This window comes from Notolepis coatsorum, assembly GCF_963971535.1.
Source record: "Notolepis coatsorum genome assembly, chromosome: 19".
Lineage (NCBI taxonomy): Eukaryota > Metazoa > Chordata > Actinopteri > Aulopiformes > Paralepididae > Notolepis > Notolepis coatsorum.
The window spans coordinates 87,458,773-87,480,511 of NC_140183.1; the positions used below are offsets into that span (position 1 = coordinate 87,458,773).

The following is a 21,739-nucleotide window of genomic DNA, read 5'->3' on the forward strand; positions in this document are numbered from 1 at the left end:
TGTGTTTTAGCATGTCTGTAAGAGGTGATGCTGGGTTCTATTGGGGCATACCAGGGCTGTGGGGCACAGTTCAGAGTTGGCACAGATGACAGTAATCATGAAGGACGGCTCAAAGGGCATGAATTCACTGTATGGATCGGAATCACAGTTGACCTGAAAGATGATATGAGATTACATGGAATTATTGTGAAAGGAAGAGAGAAGGAGCTGTGATCACAACGAAAAGTCACAGACGGGACAGGGAATGTTTTTTTCTATTTTTGTAGATCCCAAAATTCACAAGCGGCTTTATTAACAATTTCACAGGCAGAAAATAACCTCCAAATGGTGGCTGGTTACCTGGTTACCAAAGTGGCCGGTAGACAAACCAAGCCGAATTCCCCATTGCACCACAGACTACTTCAACTATTATACTGTTTTAATACCTGAGAGAATGACGTCAGAAACAAATGGGTGTGAGATACGTCTGAGAGGGAAGTGTCACTCGGATCCATGTTCAAACTCTGGTGATAAGCCTGGAAAAGAGGACAAAATGTAGACTAGGTTCATCTTCCTTATTTTATTTGAAATCTTTATTTCGAACATGTAAATGAATACAAACAAAATAACTAAACGAAAGCAAAACATAACTCAATTTACATGTTCGAAAAGGAGTAGGAAGAAGTATACACTTATTTAATCCTACCCCTTTTCCACTACTCAAATGAGTGTACTAATTTAAAACATTTCAAAACAAATATATATATGCAAAACAAAAACTATATGTAAAACATGAAAGAAAAAATTTAAACACCAGTGAATATCAAGTCCCTTCCTCATCCCTGTACCTCGTGAACATCCTTTCCTTATGAATCAGTTTGAATTGTCTCCTATTTGGACATTGCTTTAGCACCACATTCAGACTGTTCCACAGTTTCACTCCACATATTGAGATGCAGTGTCTTCTCATGGTCGTGCGTACACTAAGAACTTCTAAATTGAGTTCTCCCCTCAGATTATAACCCCCCTCAAAGAACAGTTCTTGAATGTTGACTGGAAGTACATGACCTTTTGCTTTATACATTAATTGTGCTGTTTTAAATTCCACAAGATCATTTAACTTTAATGTTTTTGACTTTAAGAATAATACAAATGGGAGAGGTCAGGTGGCGTAGCGGAGATTGCGCTCGTCACCAATGCAAGAGGCTGCGGTCTCGACTCCCGGAGTCAGCATTGCCCTGCGGCTTGGGCTGATCGCTATACTAACTCGTTTGGCTGGGTTAGGGGGAGGGAAGCTATGGGTGGGAAACTGGCGTTGTGGACAGCGACGCCTACAGGTCAGGTCTGGGCGCTTGCTCAGCGGGGGCAGGACTTGAGGAAGGCAGCGTGACCTCCCACGCGTTACACTTCACCAATGAGAGCCCTCGCTGCCAGGTGAGAAGAGAGCCACTGGCTGTCGCCGCGCATGTCGGAGGAAGCGTGCGGATACTTCATGGTTCCCTTGTACCGACCAGTAGGAGAACATGCGCACAACAACCAGGTAGGGGAGGACTAAATTGGGACGGGGAGAAAACAGAAAAATCGGAGAAAGAGAGATACAAAAAAAGAAAAAAAATTATAATAATACAAATGGAGAAACATTAAATACAAGGGTTTTAACAGCACCCCATCACTAACCTGTAAGGCCACCTGCAGTGCGGTGTACTGCACCCACATCTCCTGCTGCTGCGCCGCTGAGAGAGAGAACGCCCCGACTCTCCCCGGTCCCTCTGTTGCGCTGATGTACTGATGCCACACACACTCTCCCACAGCCTGCACGCTCTCACTCTGAGAAAGGACTGGGAATAAAGACACGGTCTCACTCTAAAGGACTGGGAATAAAGACACAGTCTCACTCTAAAGGACTGGGAATAAAGACTGTCTCACTCTAAAGGACTGGGAATAAAGACACGGTCTCACTCTAAAGGACTGGGAATAAAGACTGTCTCACTCTGAGAAAGGACTGCAGGAATAAAGACACCGTCTCACTCAGAGTGGATTGCAGGAATAAAGACATTGTCTCACTCTGAGAAAGGACTGCAGGAATAAAGACACCGTCTCACTCTGAGAAAAGACTGCAGGAATAAAGACTGTCTCACTCTGAGAAAGGACTGCAGGAATAAAGACACCGTCTCACTCTGAGAATGGACTGCAGGAATAAAGACACTATCTTTCTCAGAGTGGACTGCAGGAATAAAGACACTATCTTTAGCAGAATGGACTGCAGGAATAAAGACACTATCTTTAGCAGAGTGGACTGCAGGAATAAAGACACTATCTTTAGCAGAGTGGACTGTAGGAATAAACACTGTCTCACTCTAAGAATGGAATAACGACAGATGGATAATGTGCCTCACTCACACACACAAAATCCTTTGCCAAGCACAGAATGTATATTATTTTTTGATCTTGTACTAACATAATTATTAATAATGAATAATTACAGTGTATTTGTATTAAGACAAATGTACACATGGAAGAAAAGAGTGTGTTCCGCTTACTGTCTGGAAGAAGCAGGTGAAGGATGTCTTTGGCCATCAGGGAACCCAGAACTCCATAATTCACAGCCCTGATTTCCAAAATAAAGCCATTGCATGAATATTTTGTAGCCCATGCCAAGCTGCACTAGTATACTATGGACCACTATGGTGTTCATGGTGTCAGTATTTCAGTTACCTTGGATAGGTATGATGGAAGAGAGGAGGGATAAACATTCCCATAGGAAAGATCAGCTCATTACCCGAGAGGAATGGCGTAACGGACAAGCTGGAGGAAAAGGTCAAAGGTTAACTGAATTCATTCATATTCCACCAATTTTGAAGACAGATAAGACTAGAGACAACCGGCCACTCACATGTCAGCATCACCAGCTGTGGAGAAGAGCTTGTTGCGTTTGTTTCGTTGCAGGGACAGTAGCTGGATGTAGTTGGAGAAGTAATCTCGTGCATAAATGGTCACCTTGAATCATACAGGTCACAGGAGCAGTGAGATGGGGACCTTTGAACTTGCTTGAATTTGCAACAAATTAGGCAAATGCATGAAGATGGTGACCTGTAAATATCCTAACCCAACCCCCTCCAATGTACAGTCATTTACCTAGTATGGTTGTCAATAGTTCAATGTACAATTGTGTTTGTTTGTACAGTGTCTCCTCCCCTCCCCCCCTCAATGTACAGTGTTACTTGTTTATACAGTGTGCCCCCCGGCCCCCCCCCCCCCAACCACCTCCAATGTAAATTACCCAGTATGGTTGTCAATATCCCAATGTACCCAACCCCCCCCCACCCAACCTCCTCCAATGTACAGTTTCTACGTCAAATGTATATACTCCCTTTTCCTGACTCCTTCTGTATCACAAACAGTACTGTATTTGCAAATCTGGTATGTCATAAATGTATAGATGTAGCAGTACGGACTATCTGTATGTCATGTATGTCATATATGTCTATATGAATTGAAAATGGGGGACCCTGATGGAAACAAGACAAACGTCTTTCTCAGGTCTGCATCCCCTTAACAATTGTATGTATTGAGCCGTACTGTATTGTACCCATTCTGCAATCTGTTAAATAAAGTTTTCATTCATTCATTCATTCACCTCTTGGATTTAAATACCGGTAATTGTATCCCAAGCCTTGGCTCATGGCACATTGCAATGTGCATCTGGTGTTTCTAAACTCACAACTTCATATTTAGGCATCTTTGAAATAGGGCCAGGCTATATATAGTGTTATCGAACCTTTTTCTATGTGATACAGCGTTTTTGTTATCTCAGTTAATGATAAAAAGCAAATGCTGTGTCAGATTTCTCACAAAATGATTTTCTGAAATACTTGAGAATGTCGGTTCAGTTTGATATCACAGCTCCTATTACCGGAGGTGGTGCCAAGTCATTGTTTTTCAAGTCCCAAGTAAGTCCCAAGTCAAGACTTGAGTGTCCCAAGTAATGCGTTCTTTCTTTACAATTGTAATGCCTTTTCAAAAGGTTAAAGCCAACCGAGTAATAGTTAGTAGTATATTCAATTTAGATGATTCTGCACTGAGCACAACTTGATTGGTGGTAATTAGGGAAATTAAGTTGATTCACTTTACATTTTTTATGGCAAACTTTTTCTTTTACATTTTGGGCTTGGGGAGAGTTTCAAGTCTTTCAAGTCCAAGTGAAGTCACGAGTCAAAGTCGGGTTGCAAGTCTTTTATGATTTTGTTGAGTCGAGTCTGAAGTCGACAAATATGTGTCCAAGTTGGGTCCAGGTCTTGTGACTGGAGTCCACACCTCTGCCTATTACCGTGCAGTCCGAGATCTACTATGTGATTTGATTTCCATACCAAAGCAGATATTGTGATACAGTATATATCGATATTGAAAGAAATTCTTCTGAATCTGAATATTGTGATGTTCTTTTTGCATCAAACCTGGAGGCTGACATCTTCATGGACCTGCCCCATTTAGAACCAGTGAAATACCATAGTCTACCTTATAAAAGAGGCTGAGTTCAGCTTCACTTCGGATCTCTGCTTCGGTCAGAAGTCTTGGAATTAAAGACTGAACCTGTGGGAACACAGTTGCCTGATATTACAGAATTGTCAACTCCTTTCCAGAATCAGCTCGGTGGACGTGGGCAGATTCAAAGGTCTGGATCCAGACAAGGACAAGAATCAGATCACCAACACAGCTGCATTCTCACAAACTAAGCCACAGTGTAATCTTGCTTTTACCTTTTACCTTATTCATAACAAACAGGCGAGACTCATCATCTCTCCACTTGAGATCAGCTAGTATGGACTTGAAGGATGAAAAGATATTCTGTATTATCTCCTCTGCCTGTGGAAAAAAGAAAGTCACAGTAACTTTTCGAGTCAAACCCCCACCCCCCCCCCCCCCCCCCCAATTAATTTCAGATTATCAAATGCGGGACCCCTCACCACTCTGTGTGCACTGCTCGTTCTCTTCTGGATAAGGTGCGTGAGGATAGTGTCAAATCCCGTCTCGGTTTCCCGGACACACTGCTCCCAACGTGGGACGACCTGGTGACGCGAAGACCCACCAGCCCACAATAAACGCTCAACTGCATGTCTTGCTCATCTACCCAAACAAACTGATCATGAGACATCGAGTTGAAACGTGCTGTTGTTGTCCACTCACCCCCTCCGCGTTGCCCAGATCTACGGAGAGATTCCTCTTTGTCTCAGTAAAGCGGGAGTCCAGGGCAGGTATGAAGGTGTGCAGCAGATTGAGCACCATGTAGGTGTGGAGTGGACCACTGCTGGGGGGGAGGAGAGGAACCCTGAAGACCAAGTCATACGTGTTGAAACACCAGAAGACACGCGTGTTGCGTTTCAGTACATACCTGCTACTCAGCTCATGCTTGTTCAGCCATTTATCAATGGTGTGGGACATTTGGAGAATGTAGGGGAGATTATGCAGAATGACATCGTCGTCTTGGCGGATGGAGAGTGGATGGAAGGCGGTCTGTAGACAGCCCAGCCAATCAATGGCAGGGGCCTGGGTCTGTGCACAAGAGACGCAATGTGAGTGTGTGTTGTTGCAGTGGATTCAGGTACTGTGTGAGTTAGCCCAAGAGCATCTGACCCTCTGCATTACAATAGGGTGGGTCTTGGTAATATCATCCCAGATTACAATCAGGAGTTGTAAATAAACATACAATATCCAAGTACATGGCTCTACTTAAATTCGAAATCATAACAGACATAAATACATATTTTTGCCTCATATGTGTAAAGGTCCTTGTCTTGTAAGAGTCTTCTGATAAGTGGCTCCAAACCGTATTTGAACATGCAGTATTTGAACGTGTGTACATCCTGTGTACATTTCACACAGCCATCTTGTTATCAGGAAAGTCAAGGACAAATTTTGTTGAAATATTTACTTCATGGAAGGCTTTTAGAAGTATCTGTATCTGAGGGGGGAAAGATGTATTTACATTGGGACGTTATAGTTACAATTTCTGATCGAGATTTCATGTGTTCTTACCTGGACCCTAGTGTAATGCAATAGGGTCCTGTGCTTATGTGTGGAGTGGCACGGCCAGAACCTACCTGTAGCTCTCTGATAGTAGTGCGCTGGTGGAGCCAGAACCTACCTGTAGCTCTCTGATAGTAATGCGCTGGTGGAGCCAGAACCTACCTGTAGCTCTCTGATAGTAATCCGCTGGTGGAGCCAGAACCTACCTGTAGCTCTCTGATAGTAATGCGCCGGTGGAGCCAGAACCTACCTGTAGCTCTCTGATAGTAATGCGCTGATGGAGCCAGAACCTACCTGTAGCTCTCTGATAGTAATGCGCTGGTGGAGCCAGAACCTACCTGTAGCTCTCTGATAGTAATGCGCTGGTGGAGCCAGAACCTACCTGTAGCTCTCTGATAGTAATGCGCTGGTGGAGCCAGAACCTACCTGTAGCTCTCTGATAGTAATCCGCTGGTGGAGCCAGAACCTACCTGTAGCTCTCTGATAGTAATGCGTTGGTGGAGCCAGAACCTACCTGTAGCTCTCTGATAGTAATGCGCCGGTGGAGCCAGAACCTACCTGTAGCTCTCTGATAGTAATGCGCTGATGGAGCCAGAACCTACCTGTAGCTCTCTGATAGTAATGCGCTGGTGGAGCCAGAACCTACCTGTAGCTCTCTGATAGTAATGCGCTGGTGGAGCCAGAACCTACCTGTAGCTCTCTGATAGTAATGCGCTGGTGGAGCCAGAACCTACCTGTAGCTCTCTGATAGTAATGCGCTGATGGAGCCAGAACCTACCTGTAGCTCTCTGATAGTAATGCGCTGGTGGAGCCAGAACCTACCTGTAGCTCTCTGATAGTAATGCGCTGGTGGAGCCAGAACCTACCTGTAGCTCTCTGATAGTAATGCGCTGGTGGAGCCAGAACCTACCTGTAGCTCTCTGATAGTAATCCGCTGGTGGAGCCAGAACCTACCTGTAGCTCTCTGATAGTAATGCGTTGGTGGAGCCAGAACCTACCTGTAGCTCTCTGATAGTAATGCGCTGGTGGAGCCAGAACCTACCTGTAGCTCTCTGATAGTAATGCGCTGGTGGAGCCAGAACCTACCTGTAGCTCTCTGATAGTAATCCGCTGGTGGAGCAGGCCCTTCAGCTGACGATGGGACAGAGGAGCAGCAGCCACAGCCAGCTCAGAAGACACAGACATGAACACCCCCACGTGGAGACTACTGGGAGGAGCACCCAGCAGGGCCAGGTACCGGTCACACGACTCCAAGAAGTGACGCAAGTGCTGGACAGGAAGATGGGGAGGGATGATGGAAGAAGAGTACATGCATAGGATGGTTGGAAATTATACAGAAATCAAGATGGAATAGAATAAATTGGGGTCGTTTTGTTTTGTCCACTAACCTGAGTCCTAACTATAGACTTCTGTGTCCCGCTGTTCCATTCGATGGGCATCAGCAGATCTGGCTGATCAATCTGTTGATATAAAGTGACATCACTTCAAACATTACCATTAAGAACTCTCTTTTTTTTTGGGCCATATCATATGGCTTCAACTAGCAATCATAGAGCTCACACTTTACAACTGGCCTGTATGTATCTGCGGGTCCCATCCGCATCATTTGGATCTTTGCCCACATAGAGGTTGAAGAAGGGAAAGGTGGAGTAGTCTCTCATCAGCAGGCCCAGGGTGGAGTTGAAGTCAGTCTTATTCCACTGGCCTGACACCGCCCAGCCCCCCAGCTGCAGACAGATACAATACAATAAGTAAGTAAATGAATAAATAGAGGGTGTTGTTAGGACGTGACAAAGTGGAGAATAGATTAAAGGAAGATATAATAGATGTGAGAAATTAACACTGTGCTGCAAAATCAATGCCCCACAGTCAAGGATCAGTCAAGGCCAACATAACCAGGCTGTGACGTATAGTAGGTGACTACAGTATATAGACCTTCTGGATGAGAGTGAGGAAGGGCTCTGCCCCAGCAGTTTCAATGGATGTGGTGTCCATACAGGAGCGGTAGAATCCTTTGGCCTTCTCTGCTGCCCAACCTGACCACCAGTCGGATTCTGACAAGGGGATATCAAAACATGATTCAGACTTTATGTTGGAGTGACATTATGTCAATCCAGAAATGAAAGCTTGTTCAATTCTCATTCCACTCATTGAGTAGAATGGAAAGACCCCTGATTGAGGTGATGTAGTTGTTGTTGGTTAAGTAGAGTGTATTTTGAGGTATGTCATTGAAATGTAATTCTTATTTGAACAAATTATGGCTGTAGAGTCAGTGTAGACTCTTACCCAAAATCTCCCTCAGGTACCACAGCAGTGCAGTTTGCCTGTTGGGTATTTTGTCTTCTCTCAGACTTCGCTCTTGGTCTGTCTCTCTCTCCTCCCTTCCTCTCCTCCCTTTGTCATTTCCCCTCTTCCCCTGGCTGTTCAGATGCTGGGAGACACCCTTGCCTCTTTGTCTCCCCCTGTTGGCTGTTGAGGGTCCATCAGATCCACAGGTGAACAGGAAGTAGTCACAAGGTCGGGCGAAGGGATCAACAGAGACGGCTAGACGAGCTGAGGCCCTCTCACAGGCAACGGAGAGACAGGGACTGACTGGAAATGGAGTGGCTGGGGTGGGAGAGGGGGACAGTGGACAGTCAACATTACATGGCAAGGTCCAAAAGATGAGTTAGTAGTGGTGTTTGTGTCTGTTTATCTCTTTCTGTACCTTGTTCGTTCTCTGTGCTCTCAGCTGGGAGGTTCCACTGAGAGCAGTACACCAGACCCAGAACAGAGGCAAAGAAAGCAGAACCCAAAATGAAAAGAAGGAGCCTTTTATAGTTTGTCCACGCAGGCCTGGCTCCCTCTTCTGGTTGGGGCTGGGGCTGCAGGTGGGGGTCTGGCTGGAACGGCGAATGGGGTTGAGGCCCTGTCTGGGGGAGAGAGAGTTATATTTCATACTGGCTCCGCGTCTTGCTTCGCCTATTGGACTACACTCGTGCCTATTGCACACGCTTGAAAAAACCCAATCATGCACCTTACATCTACCAGGTGGGGGCGTGGCTATGGTAGATGCAAGATGCATGATTGTTTTTTTTCAAGCATGTGCAATAGGCACGAGTGTATAACAATCAGTGATGCGTTGCTCATGGGACGAGGTTGCACTCGTGCAACCAAAGTTTTGTGAGCAGAAGCGCGTGCACGCACGGATGTGCACGCGCGTGCACACAGGAATGCGCTGCACTCGACTGATGCGCCAACTCGCAGTACCCACCTGGCTACTTTGCATATCAATACCGCCGGTCGTCAGGTGTTACATTCCATTCGTAGAGGCAATTAGGCACTGTCTTTAGTCTGCCTGGGAGCGCGCGTGCACGTGGCGTCATTAGCGTTCGTGCAACCAGTGTTGATATGAGCATCGCAACACTGATTACAATAGGCGAAGCAAGACGCTTTGCCAGTAATCATATAACTAGGGTTATAGGATAACCTTCGATCGGCATTATAGGTGAGACTGGAAACTAGATTTTGGGCTGGGTCTTCCTATAATAATTCCACAGCTGGACCTGTCAGAGGGTTTAGGACAGGGGCTGCTGAATGAACAGGCTGTCATGATGATGGGTGGGATTTCAGGCCAAGGCTGATATTGAGAGTAAGTAATATTGAGACTGTAGACGAACAAGAGCGTAGTTGTCCTTATAGGACTGCATTGCAGAGAAAATTGCATTCCCTTGTTGAAGTTCCATCAACATTCACACTAGACTACGACAATACCGATCTAAAATAATTCATGCAACTTCATCATGACTAACAATGGTCCAACAGGGAAAACCCATGATTCTAATATTCTACGTTCAGCAGCTTTACTTTTTATCATCTCGATTTATCACCCTGATTTATGATGGTTACTAAACCACCAATTAGCATTTTGACAAATACCCACGTGGACAGTCACATGATTTGAATATACCATATATAAAAATCACTTGCCAAACCACATGAATTTGAATAGGTTTAAAAGAACACGGATGACTAAAATGTAACATCCATATAACGATGTAGCACGTTGGTTTGGCACCAGCCTTGTTTCAGCAACATAACGTCAAACTCTATATTAATTATTGGTGTTTCTGAAGGTCCTCCTACCTCAGGCTGCTGGCAGCGTTCACTCATGTTCTTTGTTGTTGTCTCCAGCGCGTTGCATCCTCTGACGTTACTTTAGATGTTTCCACACACATGCAGTCTTCCTCTGCCTCTATCTCTTGCTCCCGTCAGCTAGCCGTCATCTCAGCTCTATCTCTTTTCATCACTCACTCCTCTCCTCCGCTCACATTCTGATAAACAGAGGAACTCTGCTGGCCGTCTTGCTCTCCTCTCCTCTCCATACCAAAGATAATCAAGTAAAACTATGCTTCTAGTCTGGGGCATGTACTGAGTTTTATTTGGCGTCATGTGAATAAAGCTTAAAAAATAACCATAAAAAAAATAAAAATTAGAATGTATTTGATAACCGCTGTGTTCCCATGCAGCTTCAGAATCTACTAGAAAGCAGGGACTTGCAAAAATATAAGGCTGAATCTTTCGAACACTGAGTTGAGTGAAGGACACCATTTCCTGGAAAGTAAGCACAAACACACTTAACATGCGTGGTCGTTATCAGTGCCGCACGCGGCTGGTGTGAACAGATAGGGCAGGAGGGCGTCCTGGAGGGCAGGAGGGCGTCCCAGAGGGCACCCAGCAGCACAAGACGTCACTGAAGGCCTCGGCAGTCGACATGTTGACGTCGTCATGATGTCACATGGAGGAAGACCAGGGGGGAGGCGGGGCAAATGCATGCAGATACATAAATCCTATTGAAACACTATATGTACTCTTATTAATTTTGAGTAACTTTGTTGTATGTTCATATTCTTGATGGTAGAAATCTGACGGAATAATTCCCGCAAAGGAAAGAGACAGACATTTGAGCAATTAGCAGTTTGTTTTATTTGTATATATTTTTTCTTTTCTTTTTTGAGTACAGCTAAATGAAAGAGGGAAAGAAAAAGAAAATCTGGTAAATAATATTGGCATGTTTAGAACAGTAAACATATACACATTCACACACATGTAATAGAACTTATAAAAAGAACGATGAAAAGACGAGGCAATTATCGTAATAGAGGACATTTTTAACATTAAATAGATGCAACTGTATAATCAGAATCACATATATGGTCACACTGTGGTAATAAAAGACATGGTCAAAGAGGTGGGTATTTGTGCAAAAAAAATTAAAAAGCAACAGTAAGATAATACTAAAGGATGATATACCACCATCATCAACAACAACAACAACAACAACAACACAGCTAGCATGCAATGCTGAGTCACATTTGGTCATATGTTTTCGGATGCTGTTTCAGTCGTCATGTTGTTTCACCGAGTCGAGGAGTAACTCGAGCATGAGTGGGGGGGGGGGGGGGGGGATCCTTTCATGAGGAATGATTAACTATGGATGCAAACCAGGCTGGATAAAGAGGGGGAACACGGGAGCACACGGCTGGAGAAGAGGCACATCACCAGACTCCCGCGTGAAACCAAAAGAAACAACACGTTTATCCGTGAAATTAAAAAATAAAGTACAGTAAGATTACAAGAGTAACACAATATTATAACTGATATCAACACACAACGATACAATAGATGAATAATGTAAAGAGTAGTGGTATTCACTGGAATAATATCATAAAGGAACCTATATACTGTGCACATCAAATAAAATATAAAAAAAAGGGGGGGGGGGGGGGAGATGATAAAAGGTTTGGTGAATGAACAACAAAACAGGCAGTGATTCCAAGATGAGGGGAGGTGTGTTTTTTTTTTTTTTTTTTTTTATTAATGGCTGCCAGTGCCAACATGTTAAAACTGTTTCCAGGAGCTGGGAGGCCATTTTGGTCACTGCATGCTACAATCAAATTAACTGTACTCTGCTGGAGTGAAGCTTAAAGCTGCCGATCCTGCTCGCTGGCCTTGCCGCCAAGACCGTCTGGTGAACGTGTTCGCTTTAATACTTCATACCAAGGTCCTCATGAACCTCCACATGATTTAGAACTGAAATCAAATAGAAAAGCCTTTCCAAAAGAAATGTCTCATTACAGTTGTGTTTTTTCTTTCTTCTTGATGATGTGCTCATGAACAAAACATACCTTGTGCTGCTGCTTTTAGAGTCAGAAGGAGACTAAAGGGATATTTCTTTCCGTAACTCTCGGCAGAGTTATGGAATTGTGCAACGGTCATATACTGTACGATAGGTCCCGGTTTCAAGCCATGCGGCCAACGTTTAGAACGACGACACTCGTTTGCACTGTGATGAGATGACTGGAATGGACTCTGTGCTTCGCCAACGTCTTCTCTCTTTGTTCAAAATGGCAATAACCTCGTGCATCTAAAAAATACTTAAGAAAAGGCAAATAAGCCTCCGGTTTTGTTTTCACAAGCAAATGGTCATTACTTTTATCTTATCTTGCCCTCCCTATGACTATGATATACAAATGGGAGAGTAATTTTATAACGCATGCCTATAAAGCAACAAACTCACATCACAAACATAAAAGGACTACTACTTTGCAGAGTGGCTGAGAGAGACAGCGCCCTCTGGACAGTTAACCCTTTCACTGCCTCACTACCAAAACGGTTAACCCTTTCACTGCGACAATACACAGAAGGTTAACCCTTTCACTGCCACACGACAGCCGGTTAACCCTTTACTATCACACAACCGACGGCAACAGTCGTGTGGCAGTGAAAGGGTTAAGCAACATGTTCCTGCCCAAGTGCCAGAGGTTTATTATACCACCAGAGCTGAGATCCGTGGAAAGGACAGGGGGGGGGATTCAGAGTCTCACATACTCCCCACATTATCTCTTCAGTCTGTCTCTAGGCTGTCCAACTATTCTCTCTCTCTTTGTCTCTCTTTGTCTCTCTCCCCGGCTGACAGGTGGGTCTTATGATAGAAATAAGTCTGAATGGATGAGCCATCATGAGGAATGAGTGATGGCTACAGTAAAGACAGATGAGACTGCTCATCTGATGAAGCTGTTCTTGTGCAACTGATGCTGGGAGAGTAAAACAGAAATGGCCACGAAAGTATATTCTGGCGCGCAGAGAAGGCTAGCAGGAGAGATTAGTGGAGAGGAGAGGGAGAAGACAGGATGAGAGAAGTCTGTTTCAGTACAGTACATTACCTCTGCACTGAAGAGAGGGAATGAGAGAACAAACACACACACACACACACACAGCCCTGCTGCAAAGGCAAAATGGCAGCTGAATGAATCCTGTGCTTTTGGATTTGGTTCATAGTTTGAGTGACATTATTATTCCACCAATAATTAATTGGCCTGCTTGGCTCGCTGGGTGTGGCACTTCATGCACAGGATCCTGCCGTCCAATGGGTAGCAGCCATCTGCATCTGCTTCTATGGAGAGGGGGCGGGCACAATCCTACCACAAAGAAGAGGATATCATTATTGAACCCTTTTTTACAAAAAAAAAAAAGAAAAGAAACGCCCAATCAAAATTAAATTAATGAGTAGCCCCACCACTGAAGAAATGTGGTATACATAAAAAATATGTTACCGGAGGAATTTTATATTCTCAAATTGATTGACTAAGCTTAAAGTATGAAATGTCTATAAACAGCAAGGTCTCTACAACTGTATTTTGAGCTGTGGTTTATTATTATTAAAGAATTATTATTATTTTTAATAAACGCAGATAGTGCCTTTAAATATCTTACCTCGCATCGGTAACACTTGAGGTGGAAGTTCTTGTCGAGGGCCACCACCCTGACGGTCTCCTCGCTGCCCGGTGCGGGCACGATGGGCTCATTACAGCTCACGCAGAGAGGGGAGAAACGCCTGGAATTAACAGATAGAGTGCAGGATGTAAGACTTATAACAAAAACACACACACACACACACACACACACACACACACACACACCCCTATCCCGACCTGTGGTAATCCTGGACACAGTAGGGGTTGTTGTTGTCATCGGTGATGAAGGGCGCCCCCTCCAGGCTGCAGGAGCAGGTGCTGCAGCGGAAACAGTGCGCATGGAAGGGCGCCCCCTCCAGGCTGCAGGAGCAGGTGCTGCAGCGGAAACAGTGCGCATGGAAACACTGGCCCACCGCCTTCAGCACACGGTCCGTGATCCGCTCCCCACACCGAGAGCACACCGTCAGGGAGCTCTGAGGGAGGAGGAGAGGGAGATGATGACACCATGCCACATACTGGAAATAAAGAGTGAGATGGTGTGTGTTTGTGTGTATGTGCGTTTGTGCACGCAGTGTAATAGTAAATGGAATGGAATTTATATAGCGCTTTTATCCAAAGCGCTTTACTACAAGATTCACAGACGGCGGAGGCAGCCATGCAAGGTGCCAACCTGCTCACTGAGAGCAGTTGGGGGTTAAGTGCCTTGCTCGAGGACTAGGGTCGGTGCCGTTCACATTTGAAACGATACCAGTAGCAGTACCAGTTCAGATACCAGTAGCAGTACCAGTTCAGATACCAGTAGCAGTACCAGTTCAGATACCAGTAGCAGTACCAGTTCAGATACCAGTAGCAGTACCAGTTCAGATACCAGTAGCAGTACCAGTTCAGATACCAGTAGCAGTACCAGTTCAGATACCAGTAGCAGTACCAGTTCAGATACCAGTAGCAGTACCAGTTCAGATACCAGTAGCAGTACCAGTTCAGATACCAGTAGCAGTACCAGTTCAGATACCAGTAGCAGTACCAGTTCAGATACCAGTAGCAGTACCAGTTCAGATACCAGTAGCAGTACCAGTTCAGATACCAGTAGCAGTACCAGTTCAGATACCAGTAGCAGTACCAGTTCAGATACCAGTAGCAGTACCAGTTCAGATACCAGTAGCAGTACCAGTTCAGATACCAGTAGCAGTACCAGTTCAGATACCAGTAGCAGTACCAGTTCAGATACCAGTAGCAGTACCAGTTCAGATACCAGTAGCAGTACCAGTTCAGATACCAGTAGCAGTACCAGTTCAGATACCAGTAGCAGTACCAGTTCAGATACCAGTAGCAGTACCAGTTCAGATACCAGTAGCAGTACCAGTTCAGATACCAGTAGCAGTACCAGTTCAGATACCAGTAGCAGTACCAGTTCAGATACCAGTAGCAGTACCAGTTCAGATACCAGTAGCAGTACCAGTTCAGATACCAGTAGCAGTACCAGTTCAGATACCAGTAGCAGTACCAGTTCAGATACCAGTAGCAGTACCAGTTCAGATACCAGTAGCAGTACCAGTTCAGATACCAGTAGCAGTACCAGTTCAGATACCAGTAGCAGTACCAGTTCAGATACCAGTAGCAGTACCAGTTCAGATACCAGTAGCAGTACCAGTTCAGATACCAGTAGCAGTACCAGTTCAGATACCAGTAGCAGTACCAGTTCAGATACCAGTAGCAGTACCAGTTCAGATACCAGTAGCAGTACCAGTTCAGATACCAGTAGCAGTACCAGTTCAGATACCAGTAGCAGTACCAGTTCAGATACCAGTAGCAGTACCAGTTCAGATACCAGTAGCAGTACCAGTTCAGATACCAGTAGCAGTACCAGTTCAGATACCAGTAGCAGTACCAGTTCAGATACCAGTAGCAGTACCAGTTCAGATACCAGTAGCAGTACCAGTTCAGATACCAGTAGCAGTACCAGTTCAGATACCAGTAGCAGTACCAGTTCAGATACCAGTAGCAGTACCAGTTCAGATACCAGTAGCAGTACCAGTTCAGATACCAGTAGCAGTACCAGTTCAGATACCAGTAGCAGTACCAGTTCAGATACCAGTAGCAGTACCAGTTCAGATACCAGTAGCAGTACCAGTTCAGATACCAGTAGCAGTACCAGTTCAGATACCAGTAGCAGTACCAGTTCAGATACCAGTAGCAGTACCAGTTCAGATACCAGTAGCAGTACCAGTTCAGATACCAGTAGCAGTACCAGTTCAGATACCAGTAGCAGTACCAGTTCAGATACCAGTAGCAGTACCAGTTCAGATACCAGTTCAGTACCAGTTCCTGGAATTCAGTGTCGGCAACGGGACCTATTTTCAGAACTTAACTCTCTCTGCAATAACAAAGAATTTTATTTCAGTTGTAAAAACGAAGTCCAAACTCAATTTCAACAGTTATTTATCTAGAATTTTTTTATTTATTCATTCATGTTATTCAACACACCACACTAACTAAATCGCATGATCATGTATTATGTTTGTAAATATCCGTTTAAATATCAACATTATCCGGCCATCCTCTGTAAATATGATCAAACTCCTCTGACTTCGTCTGGTCTTTCATATTAACACTTTGATCGCCATGGTTAAATTCATAATTTACCATCCCTAGCCAGCTCTATTTGTCTATGGAGAAGTTCCCCTTCTTTGCAGGGCTATAACCTTTTAAATTCTATTGCTAAATTGACATTACTATGGCCCATTCAATGTCCTATATCTATTGTTCAGGGTGTAGCAACGTTATACTTTTTCATTCACATATTCATACTAAAATACGGTCTAAAGTACAAGTATGTTTTCTATCGTTTTCTGCAGCTTTCTCCAGAACTTGATTTATAGCCCTAAATGCATTATATTGATGATCAAATACAGTTTGGTAGCGATCGGTGCCAGATAAAAAATTTCAACTGGAGGTACTTCTAGAAGTTACTACGTATGATCTGATGTTGACCGGATGGGCGGGGGGTCGTTTATAATTCCGTGGGCAACGTTATATCATTCATCTAGTGTGGGTCATATGGTCATCAGAGCAGTTTATATCGAACACGGTAATAATAAACGCTGAAACTTACCCCAGTCTCCTCGGGCCGTTGGGCGATCAGCTTGGAGTAGTCCAGGTTGTATAATACTTTATACGTCCAAATAACGTTGTTTATTGAGTTAGGGCGAGCGATTGATTATCCAGTGTGTCGAGATGGAGTCCTGCTAACGATCGCGAGTGCCCGGACGAAATATGGGTGAGCACTTCCTGTTTGGCGCGTCACTTCCTGTTGGGCGATCTGCCGATCGGCCACCAGATGGCGCTCTTGAACCGTTAGAGAGTTGAGTGGAGCTCAGCAGTATATCTCAGGTTCCCGGAGGAGAAATATGATTTCGATCACAGATTTTTGAAATATTGATATCAAAGACGTGTTACGGCGTCTTCGGCAGAATGAGCATGTCGGGCAATGACGAGTTTCGGCGTTTCTGGCGATTAAAGTGTTAAAGAAAGTGATGGAACTGTAATATAGGCTCCTTCTTGTCTAGTATATTACACTCGTATACTAAACATATAAAGGTACCGAAATATGGTACCGATTGATCTAGCGTGACTCGGTACTCGGCAGTACCGATGTCATTTGGCCGGTACCCTTAACCCTTTCACTGCCACACGGCAGCCGGTTAACCCTTTCACTGTGACAATACAGAAGGTTAGCCCTTTACTATCACACAACCGACGGCGATGCTCCATCATTAGCATCATTAGCTCCGCATTTGCGGAGCTAATGATGCTAATGATGGAGCATCGCCGTCGGTTGTGTGATAGTAAAGGGCTGACCTTCTGTCGTGTGGCAGTGAAAGGGTTAAAAGTACAGAGTTCGGTACCCAACCATATCAAGGAGGAGCCAGAATCAAACCGGGAAGGAACCTTGAGATTATCAGACAACCGCTCGACCTCCTGAGCAACTTTACACAGACGTCAAATAAATTACACAAATGTAAAACCAGAGAGTTGTAAAAAAATTATTTAGAATGTGTATCTGCTTATTATATATCTGCTGTTGTAGACGGACAGGAAGCTACGACTAAAGGGAGGGAGGGAGCGGAGTCCATGTGTGTGTGTGTGTTTGTGTGTACGTCAAAAGTGTGTGTTTGTTGTGTGTGGATGTGGATGTGTGTGTGCATCAGAGTGTGCTTGTTGTGTGTGTATGTGTACATCAAGAGTGTGTGCTTGTTGTATGTTAATGTGTGTGTGTGTGCATCAGAGTGTGTGTTTGTTCTGTGTGTGTGTACGTCAAGAGTGTGTGCTTGTTGTATGTTAATGTGTGTGTGTGTGCATCAGAGTGTGTGTTTGTTCTGTGTGTGTACGTCAAGAGTGTGTGTTGTCTGTGAATGTGTGGGTGTACATCAGAGTGTGTGTTTGTTCTGTGTGTGTGTACGTCAAGAGTGTGTGTTTGTTGTCTGTGAATGTGTGTGTGTACATCAGAGTGTGTGTTTGTTCTGTGTGTGTACATCAGAGTGTGTGTTTGTTCTGTGTGTGTACATCAGAGTGTGTGTTTGTTCTGTGTGTGTACATCAGAGTGTGTGTTTGTTCTGTGTGTGTACATCAGAGTGTGTGTTTGTTCTGTGTGTGTACCCCCACCGTGTAGCATTCCTCGCACTGGGGTGTGCTGTCCCTGTCGTAGAACTGCATGCCCTGCAGGGGGCGCTGGCAGCTCATGCAGCAGAAGCAGGTGGAGTGGAAGAGCTTGTCCATGGCCCTCACTGCTGGCTGGGTGCGTGACAGAGCCTCACCGCACTTCCCACACACCTCTGACCAGAGGGGGAGAGAGGGAGGAGGAGCGAGAGAGGGGGAGAGAGGGAGGAGAGAGGGAGGAGGAGGGGGAGAGAGGGAGGAGGGGGAGAGAGGGAGGAGGAGAGAGGGAGGAGGAGAGAGGGAGGAGGAGCGAGAGAGACGAACACACACACACACACGAAGGTCACCGACAAATCCACACGTCTTGCCAATTCCTCATGTGCAAAATTCATGGGGGGAGGGCAATTATATTCACAAATCACGTAATGAAATATAGTTAATATGGTTTAATTGACGGGACAAATTAATTGTCTGGAAAAGTCTATTTTGGGAAAAGCCATTTGGTCTGTAAATGCCATACACACATTAGTCAGCAGCTCATAAGAAGGAAGTGATGTGGAACACAATGTTACTACACAGTAAACAAGGGGGCTAAAGTAGACCTAATTGATAGACTATTTCAGAAGAATTCTGTTGCTATTCCGTTGCCAGGGGAACAGCTTCGGCCCCTGTTTATTTCCTGTCAGATATCATATTAACAAACATCGCAACTGGAAATACAAAGGGCCCCATTTAGAATGGCTATGTTGTCACGTTAGAAACGCTCTATAGCCCACTGCAATCAAACTGCAACATATGTGGCAGAATTCCAAGAATTCCATTCCCATAAATAGTAAAAATAGGCATTAACAGGTCAAATTATTATTTCACGACACTGTTTTGTGTGTTGTGTATTGACTGTTAGTAACCATGGATACTTAGTAGTATATTTTGCATTACAACTTAAATCAAATGACCTGTACTGGTGCCATGCATTAGCTGGTCAAAACTAAAGAATCCAACAGAATATGCTCCACCTAATTTAAAAAAGGGAAATTCCACCAGGGACTTTCATACCAATTTGACAGATAGAGGCCGACCAAAAATGACAAGTGAAAATAAATAAATAAAGACAGTGTTGACCTGTGCTCCAGAAGGGGAGATAATTACAACAATGACATTTGCGGTAGAGATAAAGGGACAAGTGCACTTCCACTTCCTCAATCAAGAATGCCCGTTTTACTAGTAAGCACTCTGCTACTGGGGAAGCTAGTCAATCTACCTTGCCTATATTATTACCTACTATGTTAATATGCACTCAAGTTCAAAACTGCTTGACGAACAACTTTACTTACCCTTAGCTGTCAGAGTTGTACCCTTCCTGTTGACTTGTTGTACAGAACTTGTAAGTCGCTTTGAATAAAAGCGGCAGCTAAATGACTAAATGTAAATGTATTTAACCTGAATCTCCCCTCCTGACACACACCTGGCTGGTTTCTACAAGCCTAGATTATCAGAGATTATCACAGAGAATGCTGGAAACTCTAGAATATTATTCTCAGCCATCGACCAGCTACTCAACACTGCCCCCACCCCTCCACAGTCATCTGCATCCAAATGTGAAGAACTAGCCTTATTCTTCAATAACAAAATAACTTTAATTAGAGCCAGCATTAGTCCCGATACAAACATGGACACCATCAGCAAACCCTGCGAAAAAGTAACCATAGGAAAATTTGCTTGCATTACATCAACTGAGCTTTACAAAACTGTCATGGTGTATCCACTCCTCCACTTCCTGTATTGACCCTATACCCACAGCATTTCTTAAGCGAATATTCGAGAGTATTGCAAGTCATGTCCTAAATATTATAAATACATCACTTCTGACAGGCATTTTCCCAGATGCATTCAAAACAGCCGTCGTAAGACCCTTACTAAAGAAACCCAAACTAGACAGTAATGTACTAACCAACTATAGGCCGATATCCAACCTCCCATTCATCAGCAAGATACTTGAAAAAATGGTCTCAATACAAATAAACTCCTTTCTCAAAGAAAACAACATCATGGAGGAATTTCAATCAGGCTTCGGAACGCACCATAGCACTGAAACTGCTCTTACTAAAATAAGTAGTGACCTCAGAATAAACTCTGATGCAAACAAAGTCTCAATTCTCATCCTATTAGATCTAAGCGCAGCGTTTGATACGATCGACCATGATATCCTAATAAATCGTCTAGAAAAGTTAGCTGGTCTTTCTGACTACGTATTAAACTGGTTCAGAACATATATCAAAGGGAGAAAATATTACGTTAGGCTTGGAGATCATTCTTCTGAGAAACATGACACCTACTCCGGAGTTCCACAGGGGAGCTGCCTTGGTCCATTATTATTCTCACTATACATGCTGCCACTTGGAGACATCATTACAAAACACAATGTATGTTTCCATAGTTACGCAGATGACACACAATTGTACATCTCCGCTGAACCAAATGATCACACAGCTATTCACTCCATTTCCGCCTGTCTCTTAGCAATAAACAAATGGATGACGGTCCTATAACAAAAAGAGAAATATTACAGAGCAATATGGGGCAATTTACTCGTTGGATCAAACCTAAAGTTACAAGTCTTGGTGTTATAATAGACTCAGACCTAAGCTTTAAATCACACATCAACAAGGTGACAAAAACATAATTTTTCCACCTTAGAAACATAGCTAAGCCTAAGGTATGGCCGTTTATAAATCAAAAAGACGCTGAAAAACTGATCCATGCCTTTATCTCAAGCCGACTTGACTACTGTAATGCACTCCTCACCGGCCTCCCAAAAAACCCAAGAGAACGACTCCAACTCATTCAAAACTCGGCAGCTGACTTCCGGTATGAGAGCAGACGGGTAACACACGTGCGAAAGAGCTCCTGGTCAAATGAGTGAAAAAACGGATAAAAAAAGACCCGAAAAGTAATTAAAAAAGGAAAATGCTCACGAGAAGTAAGGAAGAGACAACGATTGTGAAGGAAATAGAAATGGAGAACATACGAGAAGGAGAGAATCCGAAGAAACAGAATCCCCGGAGCGAAGCCGAGAAAAGCCAGGCGAAAGAAGGGGGAGGTACCGCTGAGGCAGACACGGTAATGCCAGGATGGGCCGTGAACATGCAGGCCGGGATACTGGAGAACATAACAGCGGCGATAAAACTGAACACGGACACGATAAGGAATGATATTGGGAAGCTACGGGAGGAATTGAGGAAGGAACAGGAGGACTTCAGAGGTGAAATGAATACAGAAATCAAAAGGGTGGAGGAGAAGATGGCGTAACAGAACAGAAACGTGACCGAGTTACAGACTAGGAC

General features: G+C 44.3%; 3 protein-coding genes across 3 annotated transcripts in view; all 3 read right to left on the reverse strand.

Annotated features, from left to right (window-relative positions):
- Positions 1-515, reverse strand: part of nop2 (NOP2 nucleolar protein homolog (yeast)) — a 30,784-nt gene extending 30,269 nt beyond the window's left edge. Inside the window, exon 1 of the mRNA XM_084336985.1 lies at positions 426-515. The gene's annotated coding sequence lies outside the window, so the exon portion shown is untranslated. The remainder of the gene's footprint in view (positions 1-425) is intronic.
- kel (Kell metallo-endopeptidase (Kell blood group)) lies at positions 7-10,255 on the reverse strand (the record flags this gene model as incomplete). Its single annotated transcript, XM_084336764.1, has 18 exons — positions 10,129-10,255; positions 8,711-8,915; positions 8,290-8,610; positions 7,939-8,057; positions 7,578-7,730; positions 7,392-7,463; positions 7,090-7,272; positions 5,369-5,529; positions 5,164-5,284; positions 4,944-5,045; positions 4,744-4,842; positions 4,495-4,569; positions 2,873-2,976; positions 2,695-2,784; positions 2,520-2,587; positions 2,044-2,129; positions 1,657-1,806; positions 7-153 (listed from the first exon to the last, which is right to left on the reverse strand). Exons 1-18 carry the CDS (start codon positions 10,153-10,155, stop codon positions 7-9), a joined length of 2,283 nt encoding a protein of 760 aa, XP_084192890.1. The 5' UTR covers positions 10,156-10,255.
- Positions 10,256-10,950: 695 nt separating this feature from the next.
- Positions 10,951-21,739, reverse strand: part of zyx (zyxin) — a 46,043-nt gene continuing 35,254 nt past the window's right edge. Inside the window, exons 7-10 of the mRNA XM_084336367.1 lie at positions 18,402-18,571; positions 13,977-14,212; positions 13,759-13,879; positions 10,951-13,463 (exon numbers count right to left, since the gene is read on the reverse strand). Coding sequence (XP_084192493.1) covers positions 13,353-13,463; positions 13,759-13,879; positions 13,977-14,212; positions 18,402-18,571 — 638 coding nt within the window. The 3' untranslated portion in view covers positions 10,951-13,352. The remainder of the gene's footprint in view (positions 13,464-13,758; positions 13,880-13,976; positions 14,213-18,401; positions 18,572-21,739) is intronic.